The sequence below is a fragment of the Leptosomus discolor genome, chromosome 17 (genome assembly GCF_034619465.1).
Source record: "Leptosomus discolor isolate bLepDis1 chromosome 17, bLepDis1.hap2, whole genome shotgun sequence".
Lineage (NCBI taxonomy): Eukaryota > Metazoa > Chordata > Aves > Leptosomiformes > Leptosomidae > Leptosomus > Leptosomus discolor.
The window spans coordinates 7520912-7537061 of NC_141407.1; the positions used below are offsets into that span (position 1 = coordinate 7520912).

Genomic DNA, 16150 nt, shown 5'->3' on the forward strand with positions numbered 1-16150 from the left:
ATTGTCTGTAATAAGTTCATTCTGTTCCTTCTGCTTTACTGCCTGCCCTGCCTAGCTTTGATGAAGGAATTCATGTAACTCACTAACTCCAGAGAAAATTTTGATTAGTTTTTTAATTAAAAACCACATTTTCTATTGGGAAGCCCTGCAAACTCAGCTTGGCATCTGATATTCAAATGACCTCTGCTGTTCTGTATGCATCACCAGTAATGAAGACTCTGGATGTCAGGGCTGGGAGTGCACTAATAGGCTTTAATTGCCCTGACAAGCCTCATCTGGGGCTCACATTCACCCTCTCTGCCAGGAGCTCCATTTAACCTTGAACCCTTGAGCCTTTCAGTTCTCGCCTGGGCTGTGTTGCAGGTGAGTCTGTCTCAGACCTGTTCCTGAACTGCTGTTTGGCCTTCCTTGGTTGACCTCGGAGCTGGTGTGTTGACAGGACCCATTGCCTCTACCCCCCTCATGGCATGGGACTGTGCCTGGTCGGTGGGGTTGTTCCTGCCCTGTGCTGGGGCTGCTCCCGGCTCCCCTTCCCTGGGAGCAGCCCTGCTCTTGCTGCTTCCTGACACTGGCAGCCACAAGTACACTACAGCTCTGGTAGGGCTTTCAGTAGATGGAAGACTCTTAATGGATTGATTTAGTAACTGTGTGAGAGAAGACTGCAGGTAATATTATGGGCTGTAATTCTTACTTACTGTGCATGGAAATGAAATAAAAACAAAAGCAGTATTTCTAAGTATGAGAAATCTCCTTACAGAGATGTTGGCCTCTAATCTGCATCTTTGGAATAGCACAAATGGGCCTATTGCTTCATGTGTTCAGTGGGATGGCATTTGGTTATCATGATGGGTGGACAGACCAAGTGCATGAGGAACATCTTCCTTTGTGCCCTGAGGGGACAGCATCCTTGGGAGATAAAGTTGCTGTCAGAAAACATGCTCTGTCTCATCACATCCCAGGTTTTGTTGCTCTGAATAAAGGAGGATATACTGGGTTTCCTTCCCCAAAGCAGGAATGGGTGATACTGTGATGTTTATGCCATTGACAGCATCTATGGGCAGCTGGTACTTTTGAGCTGGTAATTCTCCGTAAGGCCTGTCAGAAAAGCAATACATGAAGCTAGCCTTTGGGAAGGATCTAAAACACACTCTCGGAGCACCCCAAGTTCCCACCAGCACCCATTGAACAGTGTGCTGCAGAGCTGGTTTAAATGCTGAGCCAGAACAGGCAGCAGCCTTACAATTCAATTTAACCTTCCAGTCAACCACCAAGGAAAACCTCTTGGTTTACATGCTTTCTGCCTGGGAGATTGCATACTTCCAAACAGTGGCTTGTGTTTATTTGGTGGTGGCTTATTTGGTACCTCAAGAGAGGTACCTGGGGAAGGAAGACTGTTCTGCTGGGGTGTGGAGATGACAAAGACCCTTGGATGGGGTGGAGGAAAGGGGAGAAAGTTTGATGCATGGAATTAAATGCTATCATGGCCTAGTTGGGAACAGCTTTCTCTGGGGTGACAGAGCGCCTTCTGACATGGGCGGATGGCTGAAACCTCCCTTCAGAAGGGTGAGGGATGGACCTCGCCATTGCTGCCGGCCTGCACGCTCTGTGGGGCGCTGAGGACCCCTGTACCCCGTCTGCCTCAGGGGAGCAGCTTCCCCCCGAGATGGCTGTTTGTGGGGCTGGGGAGCCGGAAGGCTCCTAAAATGACATCAGTTTCGTTTATTCCCCCCCTTTCCGAAAGAAACCTCCTGCAAATCTCAAGATGATTTCTGGGGGGACACCTGGGGCGTGTGAGGAGCCGCAGGGCCCCGTGCAGGGCGGGGGAAGGCGCGTCCCGTTCCCCCGTCAGGAAGATGGCCGCGGGGGCGAGCAGCCCCCAGCCTCCCCTCCGTCCCCTCCCGCCGCCGGGCCCCGCCGCGGCCCGTCTCTCCCCTCCGGGCGGCGATTGGCGGCGGCGGCGCTGCCGGGCGTGAGGCGGGGCGGCGGGGCGGGGCGGCGCCCAGAGCGGCGAGCGGTAGCAGGTGGCTCCGCTCCGTACCGCGCCGTGCCGCGCCGCGCCGCTCCGCGCTCCCGCCTCGCCTCGCCCCGCCGCCTCACCGCGGCCCCCGCCGCAGCCAAGACGCCGCGGGCCGTGCTCCGAGTGAAGAATGGGGCGGCCAAGCTGGCCAAGCCGCCGCCGGCGGCGGCGGCGGGCGAGGCCCCCGGCGGCGCCCCCGGACCCGGGCTCTTCATGGAGCGGTCGCAGAGCCGCCTCAGCCTCTCCGCCTCCTTCGAGGCCCTGGCCATCTACTTCCCCTGCATGAACAGCTTCGACGAGGAGGACGCGGGTACGGAGGGGCCGCGGGGCGCGCTGCAGTCAGGCCGGTGGATCTCGGTCGCGGAGTGGGGCTGGGTGTCGGTAGGGGTGTGTGGGGGGTGGGGAGGGCGCCCCAAAGCAGTGGGGAGACCCGGGGGTGTCGGCGGGGCCGGGGGCAGGGCATGGAGCTCCCGTGTGTGTCCGTCCACCCGCGGGTGCCGTGGGAGAGGCGGGGGGGGTGGGTTTGCGGTGTGTCGGCTCTAGCCCTGACCCCGCCGCGGGGCTGGGGTGTCGGGGGTCCCCCTGCGCTGCCCGGCGGGTTCTCAGCGTGGGGTGGGTGCGGCGGGGTGCCCGGGGCTGGGGGGCGGGAGGGTTGTGCCTGCGATGATGAAAGGCGAGAATTTATTCTGACAGTGAAACGCGCTCCCTCTCCTCGTCGATAGCAAACCCGGGGTATTTGCAAATGGAGCGGCTTATGCTCCAGTTCTCCTCTTGTGCCGCGCCGTGTCAAGTGGTGAAGGGCAGCGCTCGGGGAGAAGGTGTCCGTTCTGCTGGACGTGGTGTCCCGGCTGCCGCTGACCTACACGCTGTGAACGCTCAGGCTGATTGTTCTGAGGGGTCGTTAGCACCATACGCCGTGCTGCTTTCGGAGAGAGGGATAAAAGGGTTTCCATTTCGATGAGGGTGAAGTAGATCAGAAAACAAGTACAAAAGCCTTTCGGAACGGATGCAGCAATTTTTTTTTTTTTTTTTTTTTTTTTTTTTTTCCCACTTCATAAAGACCTTTGTGGCCTCAAAGAGTTGGCAGTGGTCGTAAAATAAGACCAAGCTTCAAAAAGAGGGCTGTTGGTAAAGGAAAAGTGGGAAAGAAATTGGGTTGAATGGGAAAGGAAGGACGCTTGGTGCTGGAGAAGGTGCTGGGAGTAGAGGGCAGCACAGCAGCTGCGTGGGTAGGGAGGACATAGGAGGGAGTGGATGGAGAGCAGTGTATCAGCACTTCGCCTGTTCCCAGCAGCTCACTTATAAATGAGGGGTGTTTTTCACAGTACACACTGCACCAGAGACTGAACCTATAGGTGAATCTTCTGAGTGGCAAATAATGAAAGTTGATAACTAAGGCATTTTTTTAACAGTGTCTGTCATGGTTGCATCCCTCAAAATGCCGGCACACTCTTTTGTCTAGCGTCTCATCCCAAGACATGCAGATGCCTGCAGGAATACATGGGCAGATCAGCCTGCTAGCTGCTACACCTGTAACGTTGTTGTTTTTAAAGGAATTGATGTGAGAATAAATTCATCATCTGTGTGATTAACCTAGGATTGTCATTGGCATCGTGCAGGGGTGTCAGGCAGAAGATTGTATCCTCCAAGGGATGTATTTTTTAAAATTTTATTCTCAAATTTTTGCTGATGACTTATTTGCGCTTCATGTTTGGTTGGAATGCTGGGGAGTGTACGTGGCAATAACGGGAGCTTTGGGAAGTCTCAGCGCTGTTGCTTCAGAAATGATTGATAGCGAGACACGCTCGAGTACGAGAACCCGACACAATGCCTTGAACAGTGTTTCATTCCCTGGTGTCTGACCCCTCTTGCTCTGAGCAGGGTGACAGTTTAAGTGAATGCTTCCTCTTCCAGTGCTTAGAAAAATGGTTCTGCACTGAATTGTATTTATTCACACTTACGGAATGCTCATGCATGAATGTTAATAGGCTGCTCTTAATACAACACAAGTACTTGTCTCTGAATTAAATAAATCTACAATTAAGACCTCATTCTCCAGCAGCTTATTAGTGGATCTTGCCTGCCTGAATTAGTCCTGTTAGTAAAGCTGCTTGGGGTAACATTCAGTACAGTGGGGACATTGCAGTATTGCTCCTGTATTTTGTGCCTATGAGTGTATATTCAGACACATATGAGCAAACAGCAAGAAAGAATGCGTGCCGCTTTGTATTTTTTGCATTAAAACCAGAAATGTATAATTTTCTCAAGAAGATAAATGTCATGAAAGAGAAATGATAAAAGAAGTGCTGAAATTGTGCCAGACAAGATTCTGTATTATTCATACCCATGCATGCTTCTGAAATTGAGAGAGATTCTGACCAGTTTTGGTTGCAGTGTGATTGCTGTCAAAAAAATAGATCTCGATAGCTCATTTAGGGAGATGAATACTGCACTTGGCAAGATGTTCTCCATAGGAGATGGCTGAAAAAAGCAACCAATTGATCCCACGAGCATTGACAAAGTAAACAATCCTATTTCAAACAGACACATCATCCATTTTGTCTGAAGCAGAGAACCACATCTTTAAGAGAATAGTCATCCTACGGAAAAAGGAGAGGAGCTGATAAATGGCCAAGCTTAAAGGAAACTTGATGTTTTCCTCTGAAAGGGGAAAACAGCCTAATGAGAGCTCAAATCGACAAACAAGAAAGATTCTTGAGGTGTTTCATTTAGGTTACCACGGGTGGGTCAGGTTAGAGGAGTGTAAAAGGAAATTTGCAGGAGTGCCTACACTGGGAGCCATGATGATGTGGAAACATTGCTAGCCATGTTTGTCCAATGCTAACGATACCTCTGCATTCCAGTATTTCCCACTTTTAGTCTTGAGAAGTGGCTCTGCTTTTGAAAAATGCTTTTACTTTTAGAATACTTTCTTTTTTGCCGTGACCCTTTTGTTCATCATTGCTGTCCGCCTTCTGGACATTAGATGAGGAGACTCTTCTCATCTTCCACAACTCTTCTGCCTGTCACACCACCAGGGATGTCCAGACTGAGTTCCAGGCGATGAAATGGCTGCAGATGATACCCACTTGTATCTCAGTGCGCAGAAGTAGGCAGCCAGTGTAGGCAGGACAGCCACAGGACTTGGAGCAAAAAACTGGGTCACTTTTGAATGCTTCCAGAGCATGAGGGTGATTTGAGTTTCAGATGTGCCCTATGGCAAATAAGGCCATGTGTCTGTCTCTCCAAAAAGGTGGATGCAGACTTGCACTATAATATGCTTTTCATTCCTCAGCTGCGTATGCAAAGAGGATACTCTGAGCAAACATTGAGTGTTCCCCAGCAAGCTGCAGCAGGGCTTTGAAATAACAGAAATTCCTGTCCGCACTCAGTAGCGTAAGGGCTCTGGGTTAATAACTCTTTTGATCTCTGCGTGGTAATGTTGCCATCCATCCTGCTGGCTGAGTGCCACTGTCTTTGCTCCATTGAGATCCCCAGCAATGTCAGTGAAGTTAGGGATTTTTAAACTGCAGTTATTATCGTAGTTGTTGGTTTAACTTATGCAAATGTCTGTCCTGAGCTCTGATAATTTTTCAGTTTTGGAGTAGTAGACTAAAGAGAGGTAAAAGTCAATCATGCACTGTTTGTGGGTACTTTTCTAGATAGGTGAGCCTCAAATCAGTGCCTATTTCTAACTGTGAACACAAATCTTAGCTGTCCTGAGGATCTGCTATATGCTTGGCCTTGGCTGGAATCAGCTGTTTGGTATGCTGGTGTTCATGTGGTGACATGTTGGAAGGGCTCAAACTGCCAAGTGGCAAGTGCTTGGGGTTTGAAAATAGGGTGTTGAGGATTCATGATGGCTGTGGGGACCTGCTTTGTAGGCAGCTTGTGAGTCCTGGGTGCAGCTTGAATTAAAACTGCAGGATTGTGAAATGGGGTGCATGAAATCCACCTTTGGTTGACAGCAGCCTTAGCACAGCCTTGCCCAGTGCCGGATGAGGGACGTCCTTAAGGTTAAAGGGCATGTGTTTGCTGGTGTGGAGGAGAACCAGCTTGCTGGTGTGCAGAGCATGAACTTTGGAAAACTGGCTAAAGTAGAACAGAAAGTGAGGTTTTGGTAGAGAGCAAAGCAACTGACTTTGAGCTGCACATGCAAAAGCCAGCGAGCTTTGGGCAGGAGAGAGGAGGTGGTTTTAGTAGCAGGGACAGTCAGTGTAATGGTGGCGGACCTGCTGGGAGTCAGGAAGCCAGAAGCAGTTCTTGGCTCTGAAGAGGTGAGAGTTTCTGGACAAGGACCCTGTGCACTGCAGGGGACAAGGGCTACGCCCAAAGAAACACAGGTAGGGAAATGCCAAAAACTGCTGAAGGGGAAGGGGTTTCCTTAAGCCCCTGTACCTAAACTGCAGGATCTGTGAGGGCTTCTCAGGCCTGGGTGAGTAAGTGCTCCAGCTGTGCTGTGGCTTAAGTGGGTGAGTTGCAGTAATGCACCAGCTCCTTTCTGTTTCGTGCTAGATCCTGCTTTTCTTGGGAAGGACACCCACTTACACTGGCAGAAGGCATCTGAGACGTGCTCTGACAGGGATGCAGATTGGGATGTTTGGGAGACTATAGCCATGGGTCATATTGCAAAGGCAGCTACCCTGAAGTCCAGATACAGCTTGAGCATCTGCACAAGGGGAAGCGCCTGGGTTCCTTACAGGGACCTTATACCCATGCAAGTGTGAAGAGCTGGGATGCTTTGATCAGGAAGCAGGAGAAGTTACGGAATAGCTGCGAGGGACAGAATAGCTGGCCAGGACCCCAGCACAGGGACTGTCCAGCTTGGCAGACCTCTGCCCTGGCTGCAGGGTGGCAGAATCAATTCGTGTCTCATCCAGCTGGAACCAAGTGTCTGCCAGAGAGAAAATGGTTTCCAAAGTCAAAATGTCTCCTGGATACTGACGGTAAGCCTTCCTCGTGTCAGCTGCTTGTTCAGGAAAGAGTTGAGTTAGAGATAAAATTCAGCCTAGGCTGCTGCTTGCACACGCCGTCAAGTACTGGCAGGTGCACTGTTACAATCAGTCACTTTGGAGAGAAGCTATGTGAAATATTAATTTAATGGATTAATAAAAACGTTTAAAAAGTTGGGGTGGAAGAATGTGCTGTGGATGAGTAGTTTAGTTTAGAATATTCTTTTTGTCCGGGTTTTATCTATTGAACTTCTCTATAATTTTAAACATTGAACTTTTCTATAAATGTTAAAGCCTCAGAAAGTTTTTAAATAGAGAGAGCCCCTATGTGTGTTTTCATGTTACCATGGATATTTCTCAATTGCAGCACTGTATTGGATGGGGGTACATAAAATTTTTAAAGAAAATGATGATTCAAGTCTTTTAACAGGTCCAGTTTTTTGTTTGTTTTTTTTTTCTTTAATGTTTATGTATCAAGTGTGTTAAGTCCTTTTGGTGTTTAGTCTGTTTTTGCTTTATCCAGAGTTACCTTTGAAGTATTGTAAGCCTCTAACCAGTTTTGTTAGTTGTTTGCTAGGTGGGTAACTGTGTTCACATGGCAAATGTAGAGGGGACAAGGGCGATTATTCACACATCTGAAATATTAACTATTATTTTTCTTATTAGTCATTTACAAATGAAATGATAGTTCATCCCTGTAACCCCGCAGAGACACAGACTCCAGGGCTCATCTGGCAATGCAGTACCCCAGGGATGCTGCAGGACTAATCTGAATCTGTCTTGGAATATACAGGTACACAGAGAGTTTGCCTGTGGCCCAATCCCTGCTGCGGACCTAGCCGTCTCCCTTGGCTGGTGCAGGAGGCAGCAAAAGCCATGGCTTTTCCCTCTTCTTGCACAGTAAGGGGTGTAGGGTAGCCTTGGCCATAGGTTATCCTAGAGACTGTAAAAAGTGCTGCTCACTCTGCTGGGCACATTCTAGTTCTAGGTAAGCAGATGTTTGTTTTATAAATTGATTAAAATTGAGAACAGTAGAAGGGCTGGTGTCAAATCAGTCTTTCATCAGAGGGAAGTGTATGAAACGGACCAGTAGCCTAGAAGAAGGTGCTGCGGATGATACCTGCAGAGGCTGGTGATCTCGCACCCGGTCATGAGTTAATCCTGATCATAAATGCAACAATGACTCTTACACAGCGGCTGTGCCTCGTTGGGGCAGAGCTGAACAAGCTGTGCTGTTCCTGCCATCCCCTGTGCGCTGAAGGCAGCTTTCTGCTCTCTGGATCTGTTGCCTGCGTATGTGATCGGTAGCCTGCAATTACAGAGGACGGGTCTTGTCTTCTCCTGTGGCCGTGTGAGACCAGAGCAGAGCAGGAGCCCTGTGAATGAGTCAGCACTAGGAATCAGTGGTTTGAAACCTCGTCCTCATTTGCGTCGTTCTTGGTGTTGCGGCCGCACCCGGGAGCTGTGGTCCTCGGCCGCATTCACGCTGTGCCTGTGGCAGTGCGAAGCAAAGTGGCAGTCTCTGTCCCAAAGAGCTTACAGTCTGCGTCCAAACCCAACAGATGGGTATGGTTAGACAGATGGGAGGGCGCAGGGGAAGGGTGACGTGGTGTCGGTCAGCTCTCAGCGTGGCGGGCAGCCCTCTTGGGGCACCAGCTGCCACCCGCTCCTGTCTCCCGTGGGGCACCCTGGCAAAGTCGTCCAGCATGCCCCAACCTGGAGTGTCCACCTGTGCCTCGTGCTGGTGCTTGCTGTAGGCTGGGGAATTGTTTGAAGTTATGAAGGATGGGGGAGAAGAGAGGTAGCAGCTAGCCCTGGGATCTCAAACACTGTGGTGCCACGATGTGCTGCGTAGACATTTCCTTGGTGGTCATCCGGGAGTGGATTTGCACCTCATCCGGGAGAGGGGATGTGGATGAGGTCATGGGTCTGATGATGGTGGCAGCATGCTGTCCCCTTAGCACCCTATTGCAGCACACACTTGCAGTCGTGGGAAAGCTCAATATTGTCCCCTTCCCTCGAAGGTGACGGCGTCTGGCCTGATGTATGTTGGAGGTGTTTGGAGGATGATGTTGCATTCCAGCCATGGGTGTAGGAGTTGTAGAAGGCTGGTTATATATGTGACCCCTGCCTGCCACAGGGGAAGGATATCTCTTTCTGTTATTTTGTTGTCAGTTGACTTCCAAATAGCAGAGTCTGTCCCTGGAAAGCTTTCTTTCTAGGAGAGACTGTTTTCTTACTGCTTCTATTTCATGTGAATTAATTCTAATGCAACATTTATTAATTCAAAGGCACTCTGTTCTCCAGGCTAAAAAAATTATCTTTACTCTGTCAAGTTCCTACATCAGGACAAGTTGTGAAACGCTGTAACCACTTTGCTTCAACATAGCTGTTTGACAGAATGTATGTATCTGCTTTGTGTAGGGAAGAATTAAGTTTGATCGGAGTAGTTGTTTTGAGGAATAATTTATCTGTGCGATTATTTGCTGATGCACACTATCTGGTCATACTTGAGTGCCTTCAGTTAGATTAGAAATGCAAACGTTTTAATTTAGGGAATGGTCTGCAAGTTGCTAACGTGTTGTAGTGGGGCAGTGAGACCTGGCTCGCACGAGCTTCTTAGCCCTACTATCTTCTCCTTTTCCCCACAGACGTCTGTTGTGAAGCACCGTTAGCATATTTGAATAATGATTTCTGGTCTTCTGCAGAACTGTTCAACGCAATTTGAATATCTGTCTATCCAAATGATGTTTCTTTTGAGGTTTGGTTTTATTTTCTGGAAGAGGGTGTGAAAACCATGCTATACTGTACGAGAACATGTGTCACGATAGAGATCCTGCAACAGAAATGATGCCTTAGTGGGCACCGTTGCTTAAATCGTGTGCTGATGACATGCACAAACTAGGCACGCTCTGCTTTCGCTGTCAAACTATTCTTGCCTTGGGATCTGCATTTAAGTTGTATCTGTGGCTTTGCTTTTCCAAAACAGCGCACACATGTGAAGGCTGGGAAGCCCTGGAACAGCCTAAATTGATGTAGGAATATAGCAAAGCTAAGCAGCTCTATCTTTAACCAAATCCAGCTGCAGTTAAATCACTGTGGATGTTTCGGATTCATGCCATTAGAGTGTTGTATCGCCTTTGTCCAGTACACAGAGAACTCGTACAGCCTTGCAGAAGCCAGTCTAAAATGTTTGGGTGCTCAACAGTATAGCGTGTACAGAGGTAAACGTCACATTTTTCTCAAAACTGTTTTTTGACTGAGAGGAACCCGTGCTAATGTCTGTGTGTCTTTATCCTATGAATGTAGAGGTAGAAAGGGTCCTGAGGTGTCTGCTCCCCAAGTGACTAACCTGTTCCTAATTAGAAGGACAGTTTAGCCTGGAAATTAAGTGGATTACTGTTGTCTTACTCCCAGAAAATGGGAAACAATTGATCACTGCTATCTTCGGAGCAACTCTTCACGCTGCAAAACTATTCTTCCCTGTGCCGATAATCCCAAGCCAGGGAATCACAACCATCACTGCCTGGCATCCCTCTTTCTCCTTTTGATTTTTGGACCAAAGAATCCTGATTGATTTTTTTTTTTTAATATATATATTTTTTTTTAATTTGCATAGAGCAGTTTTCCAAGCGTCATGTTGGCCTTATTGCTGTACTTGGGATGTTGCAGGAGGAGCAGTGTGGACAGTGCTCTGGTTGCTGTCGGGCCTCTAGCAGGGAGGAGTAATGGTCTCCCACACTTTGTGCGCAATATTCCTATAAATGCACAAGTGCTTTGCAAGAGTGGCCCCGCTCGTGACTTGCATTCAGGGCGTGATCCATGCCACGTTCCAGATTGTTCTCTGCGGGACTGCTGCCTGGCTACTCCTTGCCTTTCTGGCATTTGTGCACTTCATTTTTTCAACGTTCTGAAGTTACTACTTTTTACATGTGCCTTTATTGAATTTTCTTGTATTGATTTGGAGGGATTGAGCTATTTTATCCCATCAGTATCGTTGTGAATTCTGTATCTGTTGTTTAGCAAGACCTGTGCTGCTGGAATGTTTGTGGGTTTGGGAGGTGGGGTAAATGGCTGTGGTAAGGTGCTTTGTCCTTCGGGCTCCAGAAATACTGCACTGTTTTGTGGATGATTTTGGCACGTGGAGGAGATCCTCTGTAACTGAGGATCCATGGGTGAAGTGCAGCATCCTTGAAAACCTTTGCTTTCAGAGCATCTGGAGTGGCCTGTTTTTTCAGGCACCTTCTCATCACCTCATTTTGCAATGCTTGGTTCAAGGGACTGTCACGGTGTCATTCCCACTTATAGCTAGAATAAAGATAATTGTGGTTAATGGTACTTCACATTGGTGACAGATCTGATTTAAGAGGTTATAGTCTTCCTCTGCAAGCAACACGGGATTGTGTCCCGCTCTGGAGCTGACCATCCTCTTCAGTGCCACAGCTCAGCTGTTGGTGGGGTCAGACCTGCAGAATGACCCACCTTGGCAAGAAAATGGCACCAATAGACAAGAGTGTGTGGGCACAGTTGCCCTTTGCTCAGCTCCATAGGCAGTATGGATGAGGGTGACAGCTTCCCAGTGGTGTGGGACTTTTCCCAGCTGCCCACCAGCAGTATGCGTATTTACGGTTAGTAGGGAATGTATCCTGCCATCTGGATGGAAAACATGTTAATTGTGTTGCAGCCAAGATGTCTAAGAAGATTAAGATCTATTTTGTTGGAAATCCAGCTCCTTGTTTAGCACTTCACAGTATCCTGGAAGGACTGTGTGAGTGGGTGTTTTTTTCTTTTATTTTTTACTATTTACCTTTCCTTTCTTGTATTTGATGCGTGACATCACAGCACTAGTGAAAAGTTAGGAAAATTTGATTCAAGATTTTAAGGTTGCTGCTTTATATCCATATTTGGGATTTAATCAGATTGTCAGGACAGTAAATGAGAAGGCTTTTGCAGACTTCCAGCTGTTGTAGTAGGTTCATTTCTGGATGGTGGTATCATGACAAATCAGACCCAGTAGCTTTTTTTGTATCTTCTGCTGAGTTCATGCTGCCGTCCCTCTGGCTGAAGCCCTGCTATCTGCCATGAAATCTCACCAGTGGCCTGCGGGAATAGTGCAGTTGCTCTGCAGTGGTTCTGCAAAGCCCCTTCACCTTTACAGTAGTTTTAATTAAATTTACAATAGAAGTAGATAGTGGTCCAGATGAACTTTTGAGGTTTGTCAATATTCTGCTTTCCCCCAGTTCCCCCCAAGAAGGAATTGCAGGAATTGCTGTCACAACCCAATGTTAGATTTCAATGGTGATTTTTGTACGTTTGTCAAAAAATCACACATCTTCTTGTGGGTTGATCCTCCTACATCTGCCTTCATGAATCACATAGTCCACGGTTGCATCCCTTCCAGGTTTGGGTTTTTTGTTTCAGTGTAAGCAAACAGGAAAAGGTTAGGTAGTATTCCTTGATGTGCCTTGAGATAAAAACAAGCTTTCTGCAATAAGCATAGTTTTGACAACAAGAGTCTGTGCTTGTTTTAAATATTAAATATGCGAAGTTGGGCATTTTCAGAAATTCCTGTGAGTTTTGGTCCTTAGTATTTGTTGAAAGTGAATGGGATTTGAGGCTGTACCTGCCTTCAGCAGTTCAGAAAATCACCTCGCAGCCCTGCAAGCATGGGGCTGAGACTCTGCCGCTCTGGTTAAGCAAAGCCAGCTCAAGCGGAGGAGCAGACTCTCCCTTTGATTCTGCAATTTAAAAACTTGATGAAGGAACATTGAAAACACTGGTCTGGAAAGCAGAGCAAGTGGTGCTGAAAGTAGGCGTGCAGGCCAGTGCTCAGCCTGGCAGACAGTGCATATTAAATCAGGGTGATTTATGGAACTGTTTCTGTTAAAAGCTTCCTCGTGCACTTTAGAAAGCGGAGCTGCCAGATTGGTCAAAATCCAATACCCAGACAGTTTGAATTGGCTGCCGGCTGCAGTAATAACCGTGGCAAAACTCTTAACAGCCGTTTCATGCAGGCTTTGCAGGCTGCCACATCATTGCTGCTTCTCAGAAAACAGACAGTGTCAAAATGTTACGCGGTATGAGGACATTTCCATGGTAACGTTAGCATCCCATGACACCCGTTCTTGTACTGCGGTGTCAGTGCATGCTGTCGTCGTTGTAGTTTCTTCCTCCATCTGGGGCCTTTAGGAATGCCGTGGTACTGATCATACAGATGTCTTCAGCGACTGCTCGTAGTTATGGGGCTGAGGGTGGAAGAGATGCTTTCTTTGGGCTTTTGGGGGTCTTAAAGAAGGCAAGTATTCCTTCTTTTAGCATAGCAACTCACATAATTCAGCTTACAAGCACTTGGGTTTGCTCTCTGCTGCGCTGAAAATGCAGCTTTCCCTCTGTGATCAGACAGCCCACCGCAACAGCCGTTCCGTACCTGCCATCAGAGGCACCTGCACTCCTATTGCACAGCTCTTTGTCAGGCAGCTCTGAAAGCACTTGATTTGTGAAGACACTCCAGTCTTGTTTCGGGTCCGATCCTTTCAGCCTGGAGAAAGCTTATTGCTGATGTCCATTTGCAGCCCGACAGCTGTCTGCTCCATCCTCCCCTTCCTTTGCAGGAGCCATCAGCTGCTCCGGACACTGCGGACCATGGGGCTGGTTTTGGACGGCACCCTGACGTCTTTGGGTAGAGTTTCATCCATGGCTAGCTCCTGCTTTCATTCGTGTCTCGATCAATGGTTTTGGTCTGCCTATAAATATTTCAATTCCTGCTGCTACCTCTGGAGTAATAATGTCCCGCTAGGATTTTCAGTATTCCCTAGGATTTTCAGTATTCCCCTTGTGGGTTTTTTTCCTTTTCTTTCTGTATTTCTGTATTTCTACCAGGTGATATATTCCAAAATCGACATCATGGGTGTTTTTTTTCCACTGTGCAGGCAACACGTATTTATTGGCTCTTTTCCCTTGACATAGAGAAAGCTGTTCTTAATATTTTATTGATAAGCTAGAGCTTTGGCAAGAAATAATAAAGGTAAAGGTGTTTTCTGTGTGGCAGTCCATGGCCCTTCCACCAGCGCATGTTTTTTACTTCTGCATGGTACTTTGTAAGAGCAGTAGGGAGATCTTGGTTTAGTTACTGTGCATGTGCAGGTTCTGAAAATAGTGTGAGTAAAGAGGCAATCATTTAACAAATGATTTGCCTACCCAGTGTGCATAAGCAACCTAGATATGTGAGTGCACAGCAAGGCTATTTCTCTCGTAACGGTGCTGTGGCATAAAAGGAATCATGTATGATAAAACACAGCGCTTATGATTTTAGCATCTGGTCTAAAGTATTTCACTTGAAGGGACTGAGACAATAAATGTGAGACTTGAGAAAGTGCAGGTTGAAACTAGGGGAAGGAGCAGAACTTGACTTTTGATCCTATCTGTTCCTCAGGACCCACTTCTGGACTGTTTCACAAAAATAATTCTCAGCTCTCCTGTTTTGCTCAGGGCTTGGCTTTGAGTCATGCCAGAGTCCCAAGTTATCCTTCTATAAACTTGTTTTTCATCTGTTTCCACTGAATTCCTAGCTTCTGCCTAGTAACAGGAGTAGGTCTGTTCCTGTGACCTGTCTGCTCTGTCTCTGCAGAAACACTCTTACTGCTCCTGGACAGGAGGCAGCTCTACGTCCTAAACTCAGGTTTTCCCAAGACCCAAGCCAAGCGCCTCTAAACCTGGCATCGTGTCGTCCCTATTTCAATAGTTTTCTATTTCTGTCTCAGTACTGCCTGGCTTACCTACTAGAGAGCTCTATGAAATATTGCATGGTCGGTTGAGGCGAAGTTTGGCTTGCTGCTCGAGGAATAATACCAGGCAAATTATCTACAGTCCGTTTTAGTTGGTGAATTTGACTCTCTGTTTTCACAGTCTGTTCACTGCAGCCATCTGCTGCAGAGACAGAGCAAGCTTTTAGGACAGATTGACTGTGAAAATCAGTAAGTCTTATTTCAAGGCATAATTTTGTTTAATTTCCTGAAATCTAGAAAGCTGTTCATTTCCTCAAACACCTTTCCTCTAGATCCCTAAGACTGGGTTTCCAAAGATCGCTTGTGCAGGTTACTAGCTGCATGAAAAATGGTGGGCGAAGTGCATCCTGAAGTGGTGACAACCTGGTGACCTGAAAATGTTTCGCTGATCAAAATATTAATTAATAATTTCCCAGGCTTCTGTCACTTTTGTTGAGAATGTGCTTTTATGTATGGGTTGACCACTACAAGAGTGTTCTGCAAGATTAGAGCAGGATTTTGCCTCTGATATTCAGTATTTGGTTTGGAAACTGAATTTTGCCTGCTCTAATGCTAAAATACTACATCAGGAAAGATTTGCAGCCTTTTATTTCAGTTTGTAAGGGGGGGGGAAGCTTAACATCTTGATACGAGTGCATCTTACAAGGTTTAGACATTATGAAAGATGTAGTGACCTGCTCTCTTAAGCTGTTATAGTCATCAGATTTGAAAGGAAATTGCAGTCAAAAGTGAACATTTTAGAACTTGCTGATCTAAGTGGTCTAATAGTCGACCTGTTTTTCCCCTTGATATTCTTGTGCTTATCTCTTCAGACCTGCAGGTGTTCAGTCCACTAAGGCTACAGTGCAGAAAGGGGAAAAGAGCTGCGAAACTAGGACAGACTTGGATTATATTTAACAATGTTCTATTTCCACTTGACAACGAGCTATCGAACACCTACAAGTTTGCAACTGTGATTCACTCGGAAGCTGACATAACTGGTGTCACGTTGTATTAATAGCTACAGAATTGTAACTGCTTTTAGCAATGAGATTCATTAACAGCCTCTACAAACACACTGACAATCGGTTGAAAACCTGAAAATATTAGGTGTGTATAAAAATGGATTATGCCATAAAGGAACCTCCCTGTGTAGCCAAGTGTGTTTACAGTAAGTTCTTGTGGGTGTTATGCATAATGATTCCTCTTCATCACTTTCAGTAGGTCTTGCTGATAGCAAAACGTGTTTGAGGACTGATCCACGCTCTTAATTAATTAGGAGCTGCTGATCTAATGGGGTTACACAACATGACTGTAGTTGAGAGTTACTGTGTCCACAGTGTTTTTCTTGGCAAGTGGAAGCTGTCCAACCAATTCCTGCATAGTTCTGGTGTTGTTTTGGGAGGTGTTTCGTCCTT

General features: G+C 47.2%; 1 protein-coding gene across 1 annotated transcript in view; it reads left to right on the plus strand.

Moving 5' to 3' along the window:
- Window positions 1-2230: 2230 nt before the first annotated feature.
- The window catches only part of RIMS4 (regulating synaptic membrane exocytosis 4), a 51488-nt gene continuing 37568 nt past the window's right edge, over window positions 2231-16150 (plus strand). Inside the window, exon 1 of the mRNA XM_086474687.1 lies at window positions 2231-2327. Within this exon, the coding sequence (XP_086330813.1) occupies window positions 2231-2327 (97 nt within the window). The remainder of the gene's footprint in view (window positions 2328-16150) is intronic.